Source organism: Raphanus sativus, chromosome 3 (genome assembly GCF_000801105.2).
Source record: "Raphanus sativus cultivar WK10039 chromosome 3, ASM80110v3, whole genome shotgun sequence".
NCBI classification, from domain to species: Eukaryota; Viridiplantae; Streptophyta; class Magnoliopsida; order Brassicales; family Brassicaceae; genus Raphanus; species Raphanus sativus.
Window position 1 is genome coordinate 13472001 of NC_079513.1, and position 17301 is coordinate 13489301.

Consider the following 17301-nt stretch of genomic DNA (forward strand, 5'->3'; position numbering starts at 1 on the left):
ACGCACATTATAACTTTACATATGTTTTTTTAATTATAATATCTTTCCTTTTTCAAATGATCTTCTGAATTTACTCGGAGAAGCTGATCCTTTTACCTTTTAAATGCTGATTTATATCAGGTCTTTCTCCGTTGACCCACATCTGCTATGCTAAGAGCATCTCCAACCGAAGACCTTATTTTAAGGAGAGCGAAACCTCAAAATGAAGATTTGAAGGTTGATTACTCCAACCATGAAACTTCAAAAAAATCCTCAAAAGTTTATTTATTTACCCTATAGTCTTTGACATTAATAAAAATTACTAACAATGATAAAACTTCACAAATATACACAAAACATACTTTAAATATATATACAACACATAATATTACAATTTTATATAATAAAAATAATATAAATTACATACATTATAAAACAACATACACACCCATTAGCCAATAAATTCTGGTACTTGGTAGCACTTGTAAGATATGTATATTTAAATGTTTATATAATTTGTTTTAGTTAATATTAGTTTGTTTAATGTATTTTATTTTGTGTGTCCTTTGCTTAATATATCTTTCTATTTGTGGGAATTTTATTTTAATATTATATAATATTTATTCTATTTTATTTTTTTGGTGTGTTTAAGTTATTGTAAATAAAATTAGTAGATATATTTGTGAAAGAAAATAATTGTAAGGACTAAAAAGAAAATAAATAGTAGTTTTGAGGTTTTGAATAGTGAAACCTCAAATTTGAGGTGTCACTATTCAAAACCTCAAAATTTGAGGATTTGAAGTTGGGTTGGAATAACAAAAACTTCAAAATTTGAGGATTTGAGGTTGGGTTGGAGATGCTCTAATAAGATAAGAGCAGCCTCAACACAGTATTTAGAGAGGTTTTAGGAAGGGAAAGACCACAATTTCACTGGAACCAAAGAGAGAAGTCTTCCAAATAGAAAACGTTTGTAGTTAGATTTTTGAACTGTTCGCGGATTCCGCTGATACATGACGGCCTGTGATTAGTTCGTTTTTAATTATTATTTTTTAAAATCGGATAAAAAAAATAAGAAACCCATTTCGATTTTTAGGGTTAATGATGTTCTAAGATGTGCCGACTCAATAGTTATTGACACCACCAGATAGTTACTGTTTTTCTCCTGTAAGTTTTAGAATGCTTAACTGAGAACAAATTAAGTTTCAAAAGATCAGAAAGTACTATGCGCAATTGATTACTTAAATTACGAAGATAAATGAGATTGACACACAGAATTAATAAGATATTGATTATGTCTTACATTTGTTTACGTACGCCCACGTTTGCTTTCTTTTTCATGGTTTTTTTTTCAAACAAAGACGCCACAAAGTTTACCTTTCGTGAAAGCCCTTTGCAAAAAAAAAAAAAAAAGTTTTCCTTTCGCAAAGAAATTGGCATGTGCGACCAAGAAAAAATATAATTAGATACATAGTCAAATACTCTAGTTTTTCTATATACACATTTCACCGGTGCTATCTAGTGAGAAAGAAAAATCTTAACTATTTATTGTCAAATTACGCGTGAAACATTCTTAACCATTTATTTTATTGTCTACGTCATCTACTTTCTCATCACATGACGTCATTTCTCATCAATTTGTGCACACTGATAATTAATTTTCCAGATTTCTATTATATGTGTCACATGTAGCATGGAACAATAATTGTTACGAATTTTACTTTGACACACTTGTTTCTCTTAACAGAGAGTAAAAACTATCTTTACTAACTACATCTTATTACATGGTCTTTTGAATTTTTTCATATGCTAAATCTATTAGCAAGTCTTGGCAATTTTATTCCATCTATTAAATCTTATTTTTTCACACCTGGTGATGTTGTCCTCTGTACAGTGGCGGAGCCAGAACTTTTTGTTACTGGGGTCGGAAAATAAAATATAAAACATGTATAAAGTATAAAAATTTGCAAATATATTTTGCATACTAGAATTATATATTCTCTATAAGCTCACATTCAAAATTACAAAAATAAAATAGTTTTGTAAGAATTTTTTTGTTTTATCTCATATTTAAAATATTAAAATCCTATTAAATATTTTATTTTTATCAAAAGCAAGCGAACGTAAATCACATCATTTAGTAAATAAGAAATCTCAAAATGAATATATTATTTATTTGATAAATTAAAACAATTAATTTTAAACTTTAAAAAAAACTGAAGTTAAAAGTAATCAAATTCTATGGTTAAAAAATCTTAAAATTTAGAAATTTAATTATAAATTTTTGAAAGTTCATAAAGTATAAAATATAGAAGATTTAAAAGAATACGAAAATTCATTCAAAATTGAAGAGTTTAAAGTTGTATCCTTAATTTTATGTTTTCTAAAATAAAAATAAACTGAGTAATTTTTAATTAACTAACAAAAGTTAGTGATTATTGCTATATTTTGGGTTTAAACTTAATATGTACCCAAGTTTAGTTAATGAGAATTGGTTTCCATGAACACATTTAATCATTTAGTTGGATAATTAAATTTTATCATTTTGTTTAAGTGTGTTTGAACTTTTATGGGGTCAGAGATAATATTTTCATGGGTCAATACATTAATTATCTAGAAGAATACATAAATTTTTCAGAATGAAGTGGGGTCAGCTGACCCTCCTACTTCCTTTTTACCTTCGCCCCTGCCTCTGTACATATATCTTCACCTATTTCAACAGTTCATCTCTGTAGAATGGAACATAATATTATACTATTTCCATATTTTGCTATTTAGATTGGGATTTATATTTCTGTTTTGAGTTTAGTGATCAATGGTTTTGGATTTAGTATAGATGGTTTAGGTTCACTCTAACAATACAATAGGTAATTCAATGTTACCATATAAACATTACCAAATTTGAACAATCTCTTCCATCTTAATTTACCATTTTTATTATTCCATACGTATTCTATATTATTTTAAGTATATATAATAGCAAATATATACCATTCACTTCATAATATATGATTCTCGTAATGCCACAAAACCAACAACGTCTCGTATTATGTAGTAATTGGTAACCTATTAAAGGAAAAGACAAAACCAGATGAATTGTATGTTAAATATCTGACATTAATAGTTACCTAATTTACATGCAATATATGGGTAGTTCTCAAATTAACCCAAAAATTATGGAGCCAATTTTTTTTTTTTTTTGCTTAACTATGAAGCCGAAGTTTCAATGCTTTTTTTCTTTATTATGCAAGTTTTTAATGTTAGTTATTCTGATGACATAAAGACTCAGAATTCTGCACGCACGTTCATTGTTTTTAAAACTGTATCAAACATCTCAATCTCATAGTTGAAATAATACACGCATATTAAGTTCAAATAATAATAATAATAATACACGCATGTTTTTTTTTTTGAAACTTAAATACACGCATGTTTCATAATGTTAGTTTTTCTAACAAACTATGAATCTTCAGGAAGAATTATTCACAAGGCCATTTCAAGAAACCTGTTAAACTTACACAATATGTACGCATATTTTGCATTTTAATATAATAAACTATGATTTTTTATAAATAAAATTAACCTAGCTAGTTAATTTTCTTTGATGTTAACTATGAATATATTTCTGAAAATACTTCATTCTCTAAACTCTAAATTGTATGTCGTTGTGATATAATAATAGAATGCCACCCATTTTTAAACGAATAAGACCTAAAAATATATTAGACAACTTGGTACACACTGAAAACAATATTGAAATATTATACATAAACAGTCAAATTTGACAGGTTGGGAAATAATTGAGTATATATATATATATCTAAACTATTAAGACTAAAGTACAATTAGCTATGTCTCCTTAATTTTGCACAAAAATTACAATTTAATGCCATTGATTTAAATTCATCATTTTGCTTCTTTTTTTTAACCCACCGATTTTTTATTTTTGGTCTTTCAATGAATTTTGGCCCAGTCATTTGTTACATATTGTGTTGACAAAAAAAATGAAATATCCTAGATCGTGATACGCAAAAAAATTTCTTGAGCATAAATATGGAAATACAAAACCTAACCAAATACACCGATATTCACACATATTGTTAAAGGAATATTCTTATTTATATGCCCAATGATCTCGCCTAAATAATTACGGTATTAAATGTAAATCTTATTTAATTTTGAAATCTACTAGCATATATATATAGATACCTCGCATCCTTCTTTTCTATGCATTTACATACCAAAGCAAAAAAAAATGGCTACGGTAGACCACAAAAAAAAAGAACTATATTTTGTGTAGCATTTTATGCTTGTTTTTTTCTGTGGTAAAAATTAAAACACCAAACTGAATTATTTTATATATTAAACAAAAACAATATTTTGTAAATAAAGTCTTATATTTTTTGTTTAGTCACATAAAATTAGTTAGAGGATACAATATTCAAAAAAAAATTACAATTAATAATAATTAATATAAAACTATTTTTTAAATGAAAATTTCAAAAATGTTGTTAAATTTTAAAATAAATTAACAAAAATCAAGTTTTTAATAAATTATTAGTACAATATCATAGAAAAAAAAATGCACAAGTTATAAAAATTTCAAAACAAACTGCACAACTTATAAAATTCCGGATAGGTTTGTAAGAACCGAAATATATCCAAATAGACTGAAGTACAAATTTGAATTAAACCTTAATGCATCTCAATATTTACAGTTTGTGCCACTGAGTATCTGAAATACTTCAATTCGGATCGAATTCGGTTTCGATTTTCTAATCATCAAAATTTTGAACAATACATCCGCATCAAAATCTAGTGCATACTTAAGTCTCAGACACATCACGTGCTCTCTCTCTCTTTTGTTCCCTTCCTGCTTCTCCTTATCTTCAGTCGATGACATGGTGTTTTTGTAATTTTAGTTTCCTTTAATTATCTCAAGCTCAGGAACAATAGATAAATTTAAGGGAAATTTTTTTTTTTACTAAATACACAAATTTAAAATTATTGATGGACAGACCTTTGTGATGATAAAATGAAAAGAAGATGGAAATGAGATTTATCATTTTTCAATTGCAAATTAATAATAATAAGTATATCTATCACAAATTGATGGCAGTATCGATATAACAGCCGATTCAACCCGTTGCTAGTCATTATCAGCAAATACAATTTACTCATAATGTATGGTATAATATAACTATTATGATTTACAATATACCAGTTTATGGTACTACCACGATCAAATTCATCTGGTGTCGGCAACCCAGAGAGGTATTGTAGGCTGTAGCCCCTTAGCTTCAAAGCTTATGTAAACATACTTTAATTTTCCCATTGTTATTTCCTTTATATATATACACTGCTCCTAGGCGTGTGACGCTGAAACTGTCTCAACATTGAATTTCAAAGTGTTTAGCTATATGCACGTTCTATTTCCATTCTTAAACGAGTCTTCTTTATTAAGCAACCTAAATGTTAATAATACGTTTTCTTATTAAATGGTGTTCAATTTACTCGTGAATGTGAAATATTAAAAGAAAACTGTGGGGACAGGTGATCCAGAGTTTTCTTACTTGACGTGAGGTAAATCTGAGGTCCTCTTACTTCTAAAATCGTTACAACTTAGAATTTCAAATCATCATTACCATAAACAATGACGATCAAAAAGTTATAAGATTTCAAACCCTGGTTTATTTGATTTTGAAAGATCGGTTCAATCTGGCTGAACCAAATCATAATTTGTTATTTTGTTCCAGATGTACCATTTTTTAATTCCTGAATGCTTGAATGCTAATATGTATACACAATATGCCACATGTATCATATTTTATTCTATTATAAGTGATTAATTTTGATGGACCATTATAATTCCATTTTATACATAAGATAAAGATTTCAGATTTAACTAACACAACTAGATCATGACCCGCTCGACCGAGCGGGAGTCCATTTTTTTTTAATCTTTGTATGTACTAAATGTTATACATGATTGCAATGTGTATTAATATAAAATTTTGATGAATAACAATATGTATTAATGTGTTTAAATAAGCAATGTGTTTAATTACTAAATTTGATTTTTAAATTTTATGATAACATAAAGTAGACTTTTTATATATTATTTAAAATATATAGTGCTATATATTTTGTATTTTCAACATTTATCATACAAAATTTACATTGGGGTATTATTTTAATGAAAATATGTATAACATAATATATTTATATATTATATAAACATATCTACGATTTTCGCAAAGGCCATGCGCACCCGCACGGTTTTTATTTTTAAAATGTATTCTATATTGTTTAGTTTTATGTAGTATCGAGTTTGTATAATTCAATTTTGTGTGTAAAGAACAATATCAAAAATATATTTCGTATGTAAAAATAACACTTTGCAAGGGCGAGTTGTGTTTTTTTATTGTAACATCAAATTTGATATAAAACTTATGTTTTTTTGTACATTACGAAGTTTAATTTCTTACAATAATTATTACATAATTTCAAAGTGAATTTTATCTCTGAGATCTAATATATTTTGTGTGTAATGGTTCAAAGCATTTTCGATATATTATATTTCAGTTTGGTTTGTTTTTAGTATTATTGTATAAGTACAGTATTATATATTCTATACAATATATAAAGCTATGTGTTATTTGTTTTAGAAAGTAGATTAACGTAGTTAAAGAATAGTCATATATTTATGTATGTGTCTATGACTTATCTACTTAATGTTATTCGTACTAATAAAATCAATATGGCCAATGAAAGTATACTAATCAATTTAAAATAAATTGTATAGAGTAATTCTAGTACGTTTAATATTTTTAGTATTTTTAGTATCTATCCATTTAAAACGATATGTAATAAATGTGAAACCATATATGGAATATGGACAAACAGAGGAATTGTATTTAAGGAAATACATCAATGCAAAATTAGACTATGGTACGTATTATATATAAGGAATGAGACATTTAATTTAAATATATGAGGTCCACCTTTAAATTCTACTTAGAAGAAGTTGTAATGTTTCTGATTTAATAAGTTAGATTACAAAGATATGCCAGATTTAAAAAAGAAGCTGAAATATAGTGGTTAGTGAGTCATAACCTATTTACCTTGTCTTCATGAACCAATAAGGGACATCGCGGTGCTCACTCTACTTTACATTTTGCTCAATTATTTTTATTTTTATTATATTATTATTATAGTGCATATCATTATAAAATGGAAGGGCTAATGTCTAAATCTATCGTTAAATTAGGCTTTGATTGGATTTTAGTAAACCTCAGTGTCAATGTATGTGGGGGAAAAAACAAGAGCCCTAATTATAACATATTTAAGTATTTAATGACAAAAATTGACATTGATGATTTGGACCGGTAAAACAGAAGTGAATTCCTTTTTCTTGTGCCGTGGAGCTCATTTCTGTTTCAATACTCATTCCATTTCAACACTTTATTTTTTTTTTCTTTTAACATTTCAAATTATTTTTTTCATCCACTTAATTTATTCAACATTCTCTTCATTTTTAACATTTACAATAGTTTGTTTATAAAAATTCAACATCTTATTCCACCATTTTAATTCATATTTTTATCTTTATAATATTAACTATATATTAATAATATTTTTGATTCTAATTAACTTAAAAACTAAAATAATGTAACTTTTAATAAGAAAATTTTGAATTTTAAAAATGTTATTATTATGATCTATTTAACAAAAAGTTTAAAACACTAAAATAGTTGATTATATGAAAAGATGACGTTTTTATTCTATATTCAAATAAGATAAGAGTACTCTCTATTTATAGATCGTAAAAATTTATGAATTTTGATATAATTTTATTGTTTAAAAATAAAATATTATATAATAAATAAATTTAAGTGATTGGGTGAAAATAAAAATACAATAAATATGCACAATATTACTACATAATCAATTTACTCATGTGGCAAAGCTGGACATATAAAATTTTATCAACCTGTTGAAACTTTTCAATGGATGTTAAATCTACATATATAGACATAATACTTCAACACTTTCATTGCAGGGTATTCAACACTTAAACCCCAGTTTCAACACAATTATTGTGGGTGGTCTTATAAAAATAATACATGTTATGATAATATTTGAATTTATATTAACAAGCTATTTTAAAATGGGATTTAATATTTTTTTCTATTTATTTTTGTTGATCCATAGTTAGAAATTCATTTACTTATTCTTTATAAACAAGTATACGTATACAATGATAACTGATCCAAAATTTGTAATTTACTGTGTTGTGTTGATAATTTGTTGTGTTGTTATGCTCCAAGTCTCCAAGATATACATGTTTTGAGTAAGACTGTAAGAGACGACAACCAAGACAAGCAAACAGTAATAACTACTAATAAGATAGTTTTAACATAGAAAAAAAGGAAAACCATTTATATCTAGGGTCAATTTGCTCTATCTATCTTATTAAAACAGAAACATTACAACTTATTCTAGGTGGATTTTAAAGTTGGACCTTATGTAATTAATGCTATATTAATCTACTTATTATTAGACATGCCTTTTTATAAATAATTAATATCAAACATTAACATAGTTTTTCACTTCTTACCTTATTATTATATCCACTACGCATGTTTCCTTATATTACATATATTTTACTATAAGTTAGATACATCCACTAGCATATTATACTATAAGATAGATTATTAATAATACATCTACTAACATATAATACTATACGACAGATTAATAATAATACAATATATTATTTGTATTCATTAACTTGCATCTATCAATATTAGCAATACTACGAAGACGACTAACTCTATACTTTTAACCTATAAACCATGATATACTAATTTATAACAAAAATGATATTACTGTTATAAATTAGCTTTTATAAAAAATATTTATAGCAGCAATTTGTTATATAAGATAAATTTAATTAAGACCCAAATCTTTTTTTTCCTGTTCAGAAAAAGAAACCTACGAATATATACCATTAAGTTAGCCAAAAATCTTCCGAATAAATAGTAACTCTCACCAACCCAAAAAAAAAAGAATTAAAAATATAACAAAAGATATTATGTTTGAAATTTAGCTCACTAGATCGGTATAAATATGTTCATTTCAGGTATGAGTTTTTCGAGTTCTCAACATTTGGATCTAAGTAGGTATTTGGTTTTTTTTTGTCCGGGTTGATTTTTTTTGGTTCCGGATCATTCTAACTTTTTATATTATAAATCTTAAATAATATACAACATGTATATAAAATATGTGAATCAAAAGATAAACCCGCGCAGACGCGCGGGTCATGATCTAGTATTCATAGCAACCAGAAAAATCAAAGAAGTAACCATGTATGACTTTTATGGGGAAGTGTGTCTGTTTACCACAAAAGTGGACAAGAATCTCCTTGTGCACAATCAAAGAAGTAACCGCGTGATCGTCTGTTTGATGCATTGTGCACAATTAACTAATTATACTATAATATACTATTTTGAAAATAGTATAGAAAACAAATTGATACCAATACTATAAAAAAGATTATATATTTGGTTAGTTTACACTTATATTTCTATTATTCGATTTTACAATAGAATGTAACACATTAACATAATATATAACAATGTTACTTATTTCTATGTTTGGAAATGGTTTCGGAAAATCTCCTATAGGCTCCCTTGATCTTATATACCCCTTTTCTATAATTTTATTTTTGATCAAACCCCAAAATCCCAAATCAAATCCTCCCTCCTCTTCAAAACTATACCCTAACCCCCCCATAGATTAGTGAACCTATGGGCAAGTATTTAACTTCTACACCTTTCAAATTTGGAAAATTGAATAACTCTAAACCCTGAAACCTAAACCCAAACCATATACCCTAAACCCTATACTCAAACCATAAACCATAAACCATAAACCCAAAAGAGGAGGATTTCCGATTTGTGAAGAAGCTAGTGGCATTGTCAATAAATTTGAGGGATTAGTAAAAAACCACCATAAGAAGTAGAGGAGAAGATGAAACATACTATACTACAATCATTAAATAGTATAGTCGTCCAATGTAAGAGGATACACCATTAGCAAAGGGATGATGGAGGTGATGAAGTAGGGGGAAAATACCATAAGAATTGGAGAAAAAGAAGAGACAATGGGAATAGGTGATGAAACAATGATTGGCGACATTGCTGGAAGACAAGACATAGAGATTATGTAACAGTACACATCGTTGTGTACTATTCTATATTTATCAAATAGTATAGTTCGACGTAGTGTATACAGTTCATTTTCTACACTAGGTCTAAACCCAAACCCTAAACCCAAACCATATATCCTAAAGCCAAACCCTAAACCTAAACCCAAACCATAATCCAAACCATATACCCTAAACCCAAACCATATACCCTAAACCCAAATCCTAAACCCAACAATGTATCCAAACCATATATCCTAAACCCTAAACCCAAACCATAAACCTTAAACCCTAAACCAAAGGAGGAGGATTTCCGATTTGTGAAGAAACTAGTGGCATTGTCAATAAATTTGAGGGATTAGTAAAAAACCACAATAAGAAGTAGAGGAGAAGATGAGACATACTATACTATAATCATTAAATAGTAGAGTCGAGCAGTGTAAGAAGATACACCATTAGCAAAGGGATGATGGAGGTGTAGTCGGAGTTGATGAAGTAGGAGAAAAAAATACCCAGAAGAATTGGAGAAAAAGAAGAGACGGTGGAAAGAGGTAAGGAAACAATGATTGGCGACATTGCTGGAAGACAAGACATAGAGATGATGTAACAGTACACATCGTGGTGTACTATTCTATGTTTATCAAATAGTATAGTTCGACGAAGTGTATACTGTTCATCTTCTCCACTAGCTCTACGCATCCTCTGCTTCTTAATCCCATATATATTGGATAGTAGCAAAATTGTAAACCCAAACAAAGATATGAAGAAAAAATCAAACACTTGGTGGATATGATAATTATACGTCGTGTAACGTACGGTTTCATAAACTTGTAAATAATCATTGAATAAAAGAAAAAAAAACAAAGATCAAGTGAGAGTGAGAATGAACATGAATAAAGGGTAATTTTTGTCATTATACATATTATATAAAGAATATCGTAGCACTCCGTTCACTATGGTTACCGCCTCAATTCTAATTGTACTATAGTCATGCGTCCAAATTTCCCTTATATCTTTGTTAGATTATAAAAAAAGTATTTCTTTTTTTTTTTTTTTGAATTATACAGAGGTATCCTGGCCCCACAGAAGTGGTCCAGACTAGTCACGTGTTGCCCCATGTCGGTCCTCTGTCCCTGGCGATGCCGAAATGTTAATTCTCAGTGGCCGGGATTCGAACCCAGGTGGCAGAACTCACAGCTGTGAACCCTTTACCAACTGAACTAGAAGCCCCGGTTAAAAAAAAAAAAGTATTTCAGTGTCATACGAACAGAAAAAAGTGAACCCTACAAGGGGGTATAGGAAAAACAACATCACTCTATCAACAAAACCCGATTGGATATTGCAAATATGGATCTACTAGGTGATTTTCCCGTGCTCATGCACGGGTATAAATATTAACAAAACAAAAATATTATTAGAGTTAGTTAATATGTATTTTAATTTTTAATTATTATGTAATTTGTATGTATGATTATTTATAAATAATAATATGTTATTTTAATTAGGTATATGATTTTGGATATATAATATTTAATCAGGTTGATAATTATTTAGGTATATTAGATTGAATATAATTTTCAAAATTCAAAAATAACCTTTTTAAATTTTAACAGATTAAATTTTTGATTAATTTAATTATTTGCATTTAGTTGATTGTTTTTTTAGATTCCTAAATATAGTCTAATAAGTTTATGTAGATTCATATAACAAAATAGCTTAATATACAAAGAAAATATTTTTATTAGTTTTAAAATATATATATATATATATATATATATATATAATATGTCTCATATTTCTGCTTATGTAATAAATTGTATTTTCTTGTGTTGTATATGATTCTTTAACTCTATTTGTACTTTGGTATATGAATAAAACTTGTTCAAACAATATATATGTATATAAACTATTTACGATTATTTTTAAAGTAAATATATAATTTTAATATCAGCATTAAGTTTTGGGAAACTTTTTATTTGAAATTTATAATATGTATAGTATATATTTTTGTTTATAAAATTTATCATTGTTCATTCAATTAATATTTCATTTTCATCGTATATGTATTTAGAAATAATGTAGAAAGGAAACAAAAATTAAAAAACAAATAAAAAAAATTTGATAGTAAGAGTTAGATATAATATTTTAATTTATTAAGTTTACTTATGTAATTAATCATCATAAAAATTAAAATAAAAGATACACGTAGAAAATGACTTCTCTAATTATACACTTTGAATTATTTGTTCCAAACTAATTTATATTAAAAATATGTTAGTTTCTTATAGATAGTTTTATCTATGTGATTTAAAAAATATATAAAGAAGGTCTATATCAAATTTAAAATTAAAAAAAAACTATTTTGAAAATATAAATAAAAACATCTCTGTTCTTTTAATTCAAAAATATTTTTAACTCATTAAAAATATTTTGGTAATGTTATTGAAGTTGTTTTAAATCATATGAGAAAATATATTAATAAAGAAAATAATTATATAACTTAATATAAATATTATGTTATTTAAGATTATATTTTAAAGGAAATAAATTATTTTTAATCCAACATTATGTTTTGGGAAATTTCCTTTTTATGAATACATAATATTAATTTTCGTTTTTAAAATAATAAATGTTCCTCTGATAAATGTTTTCTTTTATTATATATGTTATTTGGAAATAATATAAAAAGAAAAAAAATAGAAAAGTTGATAATGGAAATTAGATTTAATATTTTTTAATTCATTAATGGTAGCTATGTAATTAACCATCGTGAGAGTTAACGTGAACGCGACACATATGAAAACTAATTTCTCAAATAATATTATAGAGATTTAAAAGAAAATTATTAGTACTGTAGATTTTATTTTAATCATTATTTCAAAATAAATATGATTTAATTAAAATATAAAATTAAGATAAAACAATTTTAAAAATTATATATGTATATGTTTAAAATTATAATATTAGATATATTTTAATCTATTTGTTTTGGTTAAATATATTAAATCAACTTATATAATTAATAAAATTGATATAAGATTAATAATTATCAAAAATTAAAACTAAACAATATTTATAAAATTTGTAGATATATAAGAAACTAATGATTTTAAGTTTAAGTTTTTTATAATTTTTTTAAAATTGTAGAAAATTATGAAAATTTAAAATAATAAAAAATTTATAGTTATAAAATATAATTAAATAAGATTTCGAAATTAGTAATGTTCATGTTTGTATATATTAATTTTAATGAGGATCTATGCGTTACTACCATATTCTTTTTGTATATATTATTTTAATGAAGATCTATGCGTTATTACCATATTCTAAAAAGTTTACTAAAATATAAATCCATAAATGTAATGTATGAGTTATTACTATATTCTAAAAAAAATTACCAAAAATGTAAATTAATATTAAATATAGTTGTCCATGTCATATTTTACCATATGCCATGTCATCAAGTTTAGTAGCCATATCATAATTTTTTTGTGAAATTGATTCTGAAGAAGACATGTGGCAAAATCACTTCTCAAATATAGTCTAGGGGATATACAAAATATATCAATGCGATATCAACAGCTCAGTACCGAAAATACGACAATCTTTCTATTTTGTTGACATCGCAAAATATAAAACTTTTTTATCAGTTAAAAAAGAAAAATACAGTTTCCGCAGCTCTCTGTTAGTTCGATTGTTGATCTCCTTCAAATGGCGTCGGAGAAGAAGCTGTCGAACCCCATGAGGGACATTAAGGTCCAAAAACTTGTTCTTAACATCTCCGTTGGTGAGAGTGGTGATCGTCTCACTCGTGCCTCCAAGGTTTTGGAACAGCTCAGTGGACAAACCCCTGTTTTCTCAAAGGCAAGGTACACTGTGAGGTCTTTTTGGTATCAGGCGTAACGAAAAGATTGCGTGCTATGTTACTGTTAGAGGTGACAAGGCAATGCAGCTTCTTGAGAGTGGTTTGAAAGTTAAAGAGTATGAGCTTCTCAGGAGGAACTTTAGTGACACTGGTTGCTTTGGATTCGGTATCCAAGAGCACATCGATCTTGGTATCAAGTATGATCCTTCTACGGGTATCTACGGAATGGACTTCTATGTAGTTCTTGAACGTCGAGGATACCGTGTGGCTCGTCGCCGTAGGTGCAAGGCTCGTGTTGGTATCCAACACAGAGTGACTAAGGATGATGCAATGAAATGGTTCCAAGTTAAGTATGAAGGAGTTATCCTCAACAAGTCTCAGAACATCACTGGCTAAACTAAAACTTGAATCTTCATAGATTTTTTGTTGATTCTAGCTTTTGTTTTTTTTTAAGTTTTCATCTTTACGATTTCTGGATGTTTTAAGAATCGCTTGTTCTAGTAAAAAAAAATAAAAAATATGATACTTTTTGGTTTTAAGGGAAAGTACGATTACTATATACAGTATATTAAATACGGAAGATATATCACTTTTATAAGAATATTAAATATTTCAGTTAACAAAGAATATTAAATACAGAAAATACGGTAAATATTCTAGTTTGTTGACATCGAAAAAATACAACATTTTTTTGTTTTGGGGGAAAAATACGATAAATATATTAAATACGGAAGAAACTATATCAAACTGCTACAAACGGGTCCGTTTGTTTGGAAAATTAGATGGGTTAGCTAAGCGTGTTAACAGCTTTTTGGAGCAACTCTTTCAAATACAATGTAGTATTTTAAAATTTTGTCAAAATGAGTCAATAAATAAGAAAATAACTAAAACATATTTTATTAAAAAGTCAAAAATTGTTATACCTTAGATATATAAATACAAATAAATAAATAAAATTAAATAAAACAAAAAAGTAAATAAAAATAATTTAATAGTTTCAAATTATATATTTTCATACTCAAACATTTTTATTTTCAAAAGTTTTTATTTATTTATTTTTCCAATTTTTAATTTTTGAAATTTAAAAATATTTTTTGAATTGAAATTTTTTTTGAAACTATTTCAATTTTTATTTTTAATATTTATTTTTTATTTAAAAAATTAAATCTTTTTTTGTTCAACAAGAAAAAAAATCTTTATTATCGAAATCTCATCTTAACTCTAAGTATTTTTTTTAACTCTAAGTAATTAGTTAATCCTATAAGACTATATTTGATACAAAAAAGTATAGGAATATGCTAAAGTTTTTTTTTTTTGCAAAAATGTTGACAGTCATAATATATTTATATATACACTAAACGTGATCAATTCTAATCTGACTTGTTGATAACCCAAACCTGATTTCATTCACAAGAACGTTTTTCACGAGAAAATATTTTCCACATCCGTTAGCCTGACTAGCCTGACGACGTATGTAGGCAGGCATACGTCATCAGCCATTAATTTTTGTTTATATTTTAATCAATAAAACTAGACCTTGACCTGCCCGACCGGGCGGGTATTTATTTTCTATTTTTAAATTTTGTGTTTATATTAAATGATGAATTTGTAATATTTGCACATAAATTCCGATTGAAAATTAATTTTTTCAGTTATAATAAAACTTAAAATTAAAAGTTTAATAAAATATTTTGATACATAATTTAAATTTCTTAATAAAAATAATATAGAGGTGGATTATATTTTTTTCCAATTTCAAAATCTTAGCATCCCAATAAAATAAATTTATAAATACATAAAAATATATAAACCATATTTGGAACAATATTTCTATCAAAATAAATTTGTTAAAGAAAAAATAATTTAGCGATGTTGTTGTTTATTTCTAGAGTTTGACCCGTGACCGTATAAATATTTGCTTTCATTTTAAATTTTTATTTGTACTAATGGTATATATATATATATATATATATATATATATAAATATATATAAATTAAAATGTATTACATAATTATTAATTAAACATTTTAAAACATAACAATTTTATTTATTACGTTGAATAATTATATTTTGTGATTTTGATCGTCTATTATATCACTGTGTATCATATAAACAAATCCAACATTTATAACTTATTATATTTATATTATGTAACCATTATACTAATAATATATGAATAAATTATTTTATATTTTATTTATATATTATATAAATTGATTATGATGTGTGATTTTTATTTTATTATTTATACCAATAAATATTAAAAATATTTAACATGTTAAAACAAAGTATATTGTGAAATCTATTTTCGTAAATATTTGATTAAGAAAATCTATTATTTAAATTAAGAAAATACATTAAATGGTTAAATCTATTATTTAAATTAGAAAAAGATAAGCATAATTAAATATAGGTTCAATAAAGACAAGTATACTTAAATATAGGAAAAGACAAGCATACTTAAATATAGGTTCAATAAAGACAACTATAATTAAGGAAAATGCATTTATAAATCAGAAAAGACAACTATAATTAAGGAAAATTAATTTATTACTTCAGTGGCATTCTAATGTAAATAACTACAAAAACTTAGGGGTATTTTCAAAGTGTACTTCTATTTTAATAATATAGATAGATGTTAATACACACAATTAATTATCTGTGTTACAAAAAACAACACACAATTATATAAGTGGCTGTCCGCCCGTTCTTTGAAGTGGTATGCAAGATCAAAAATTGTCTTAAAACTTTTACCAAAACAAAATGTCTTAAAACTTTTCTAAGATTCAAACTTCAGTTAAAACAAAATCATTATTTAGAAATTCTGGGTTTATATTTTGGTTTAGTCCAGCAAAAAGCTATCAATTATTTTATTATATTAATCATTTCAAACTCGAAATAAGCAATGTAACAACTTTCCGAAAAAAAGAATTTACACTATAACATTAAAACTTTGATTGGTAAAGCATTATCATTACAATTATGTTCCACATTATCCAATCAACATTTGTTAAGAAAACATTTAGAAAAGTATTTACTAAATGCTAATGCTCTCCAAATTCTCTCTCGCAAATGATTTCTTATGAAGTTTTTGGAAAAGCATTTACATTTACAATTTATAAATTTAAGAAATAAATATAATTAGTTCATTTATTTGATTTAATAATATTATAAAATTATTTTTATATCCAGAAAATGAAAATTTGATTTATAAAACAAATTTACAATATAAATATTTTTTAAATAGGT

General features: G+C 25.8%; 1 protein-coding gene across 1 annotated transcript; it reads left to right on the plus strand.

Annotated features, from left to right (window-relative positions):
* The first annotated feature begins 13832 nt into the window (after positions 1–13832).
* LOC108839896 (60S ribosomal protein L11-1) lies at positions 13833–14608 on the plus strand. Its single transcript, XM_018612675.2, is given in 2 exon segments — positions 13833–14071; positions 14073–14608. Coding segments are annotated over 2 exon segments (549 nt in total). The 5' UTR covers positions 13833–13897; the 3' UTR covers positions 14448–14608.
* The last annotated feature ends 2693 nt before the right edge of the window (positions 14609–17301 follow it).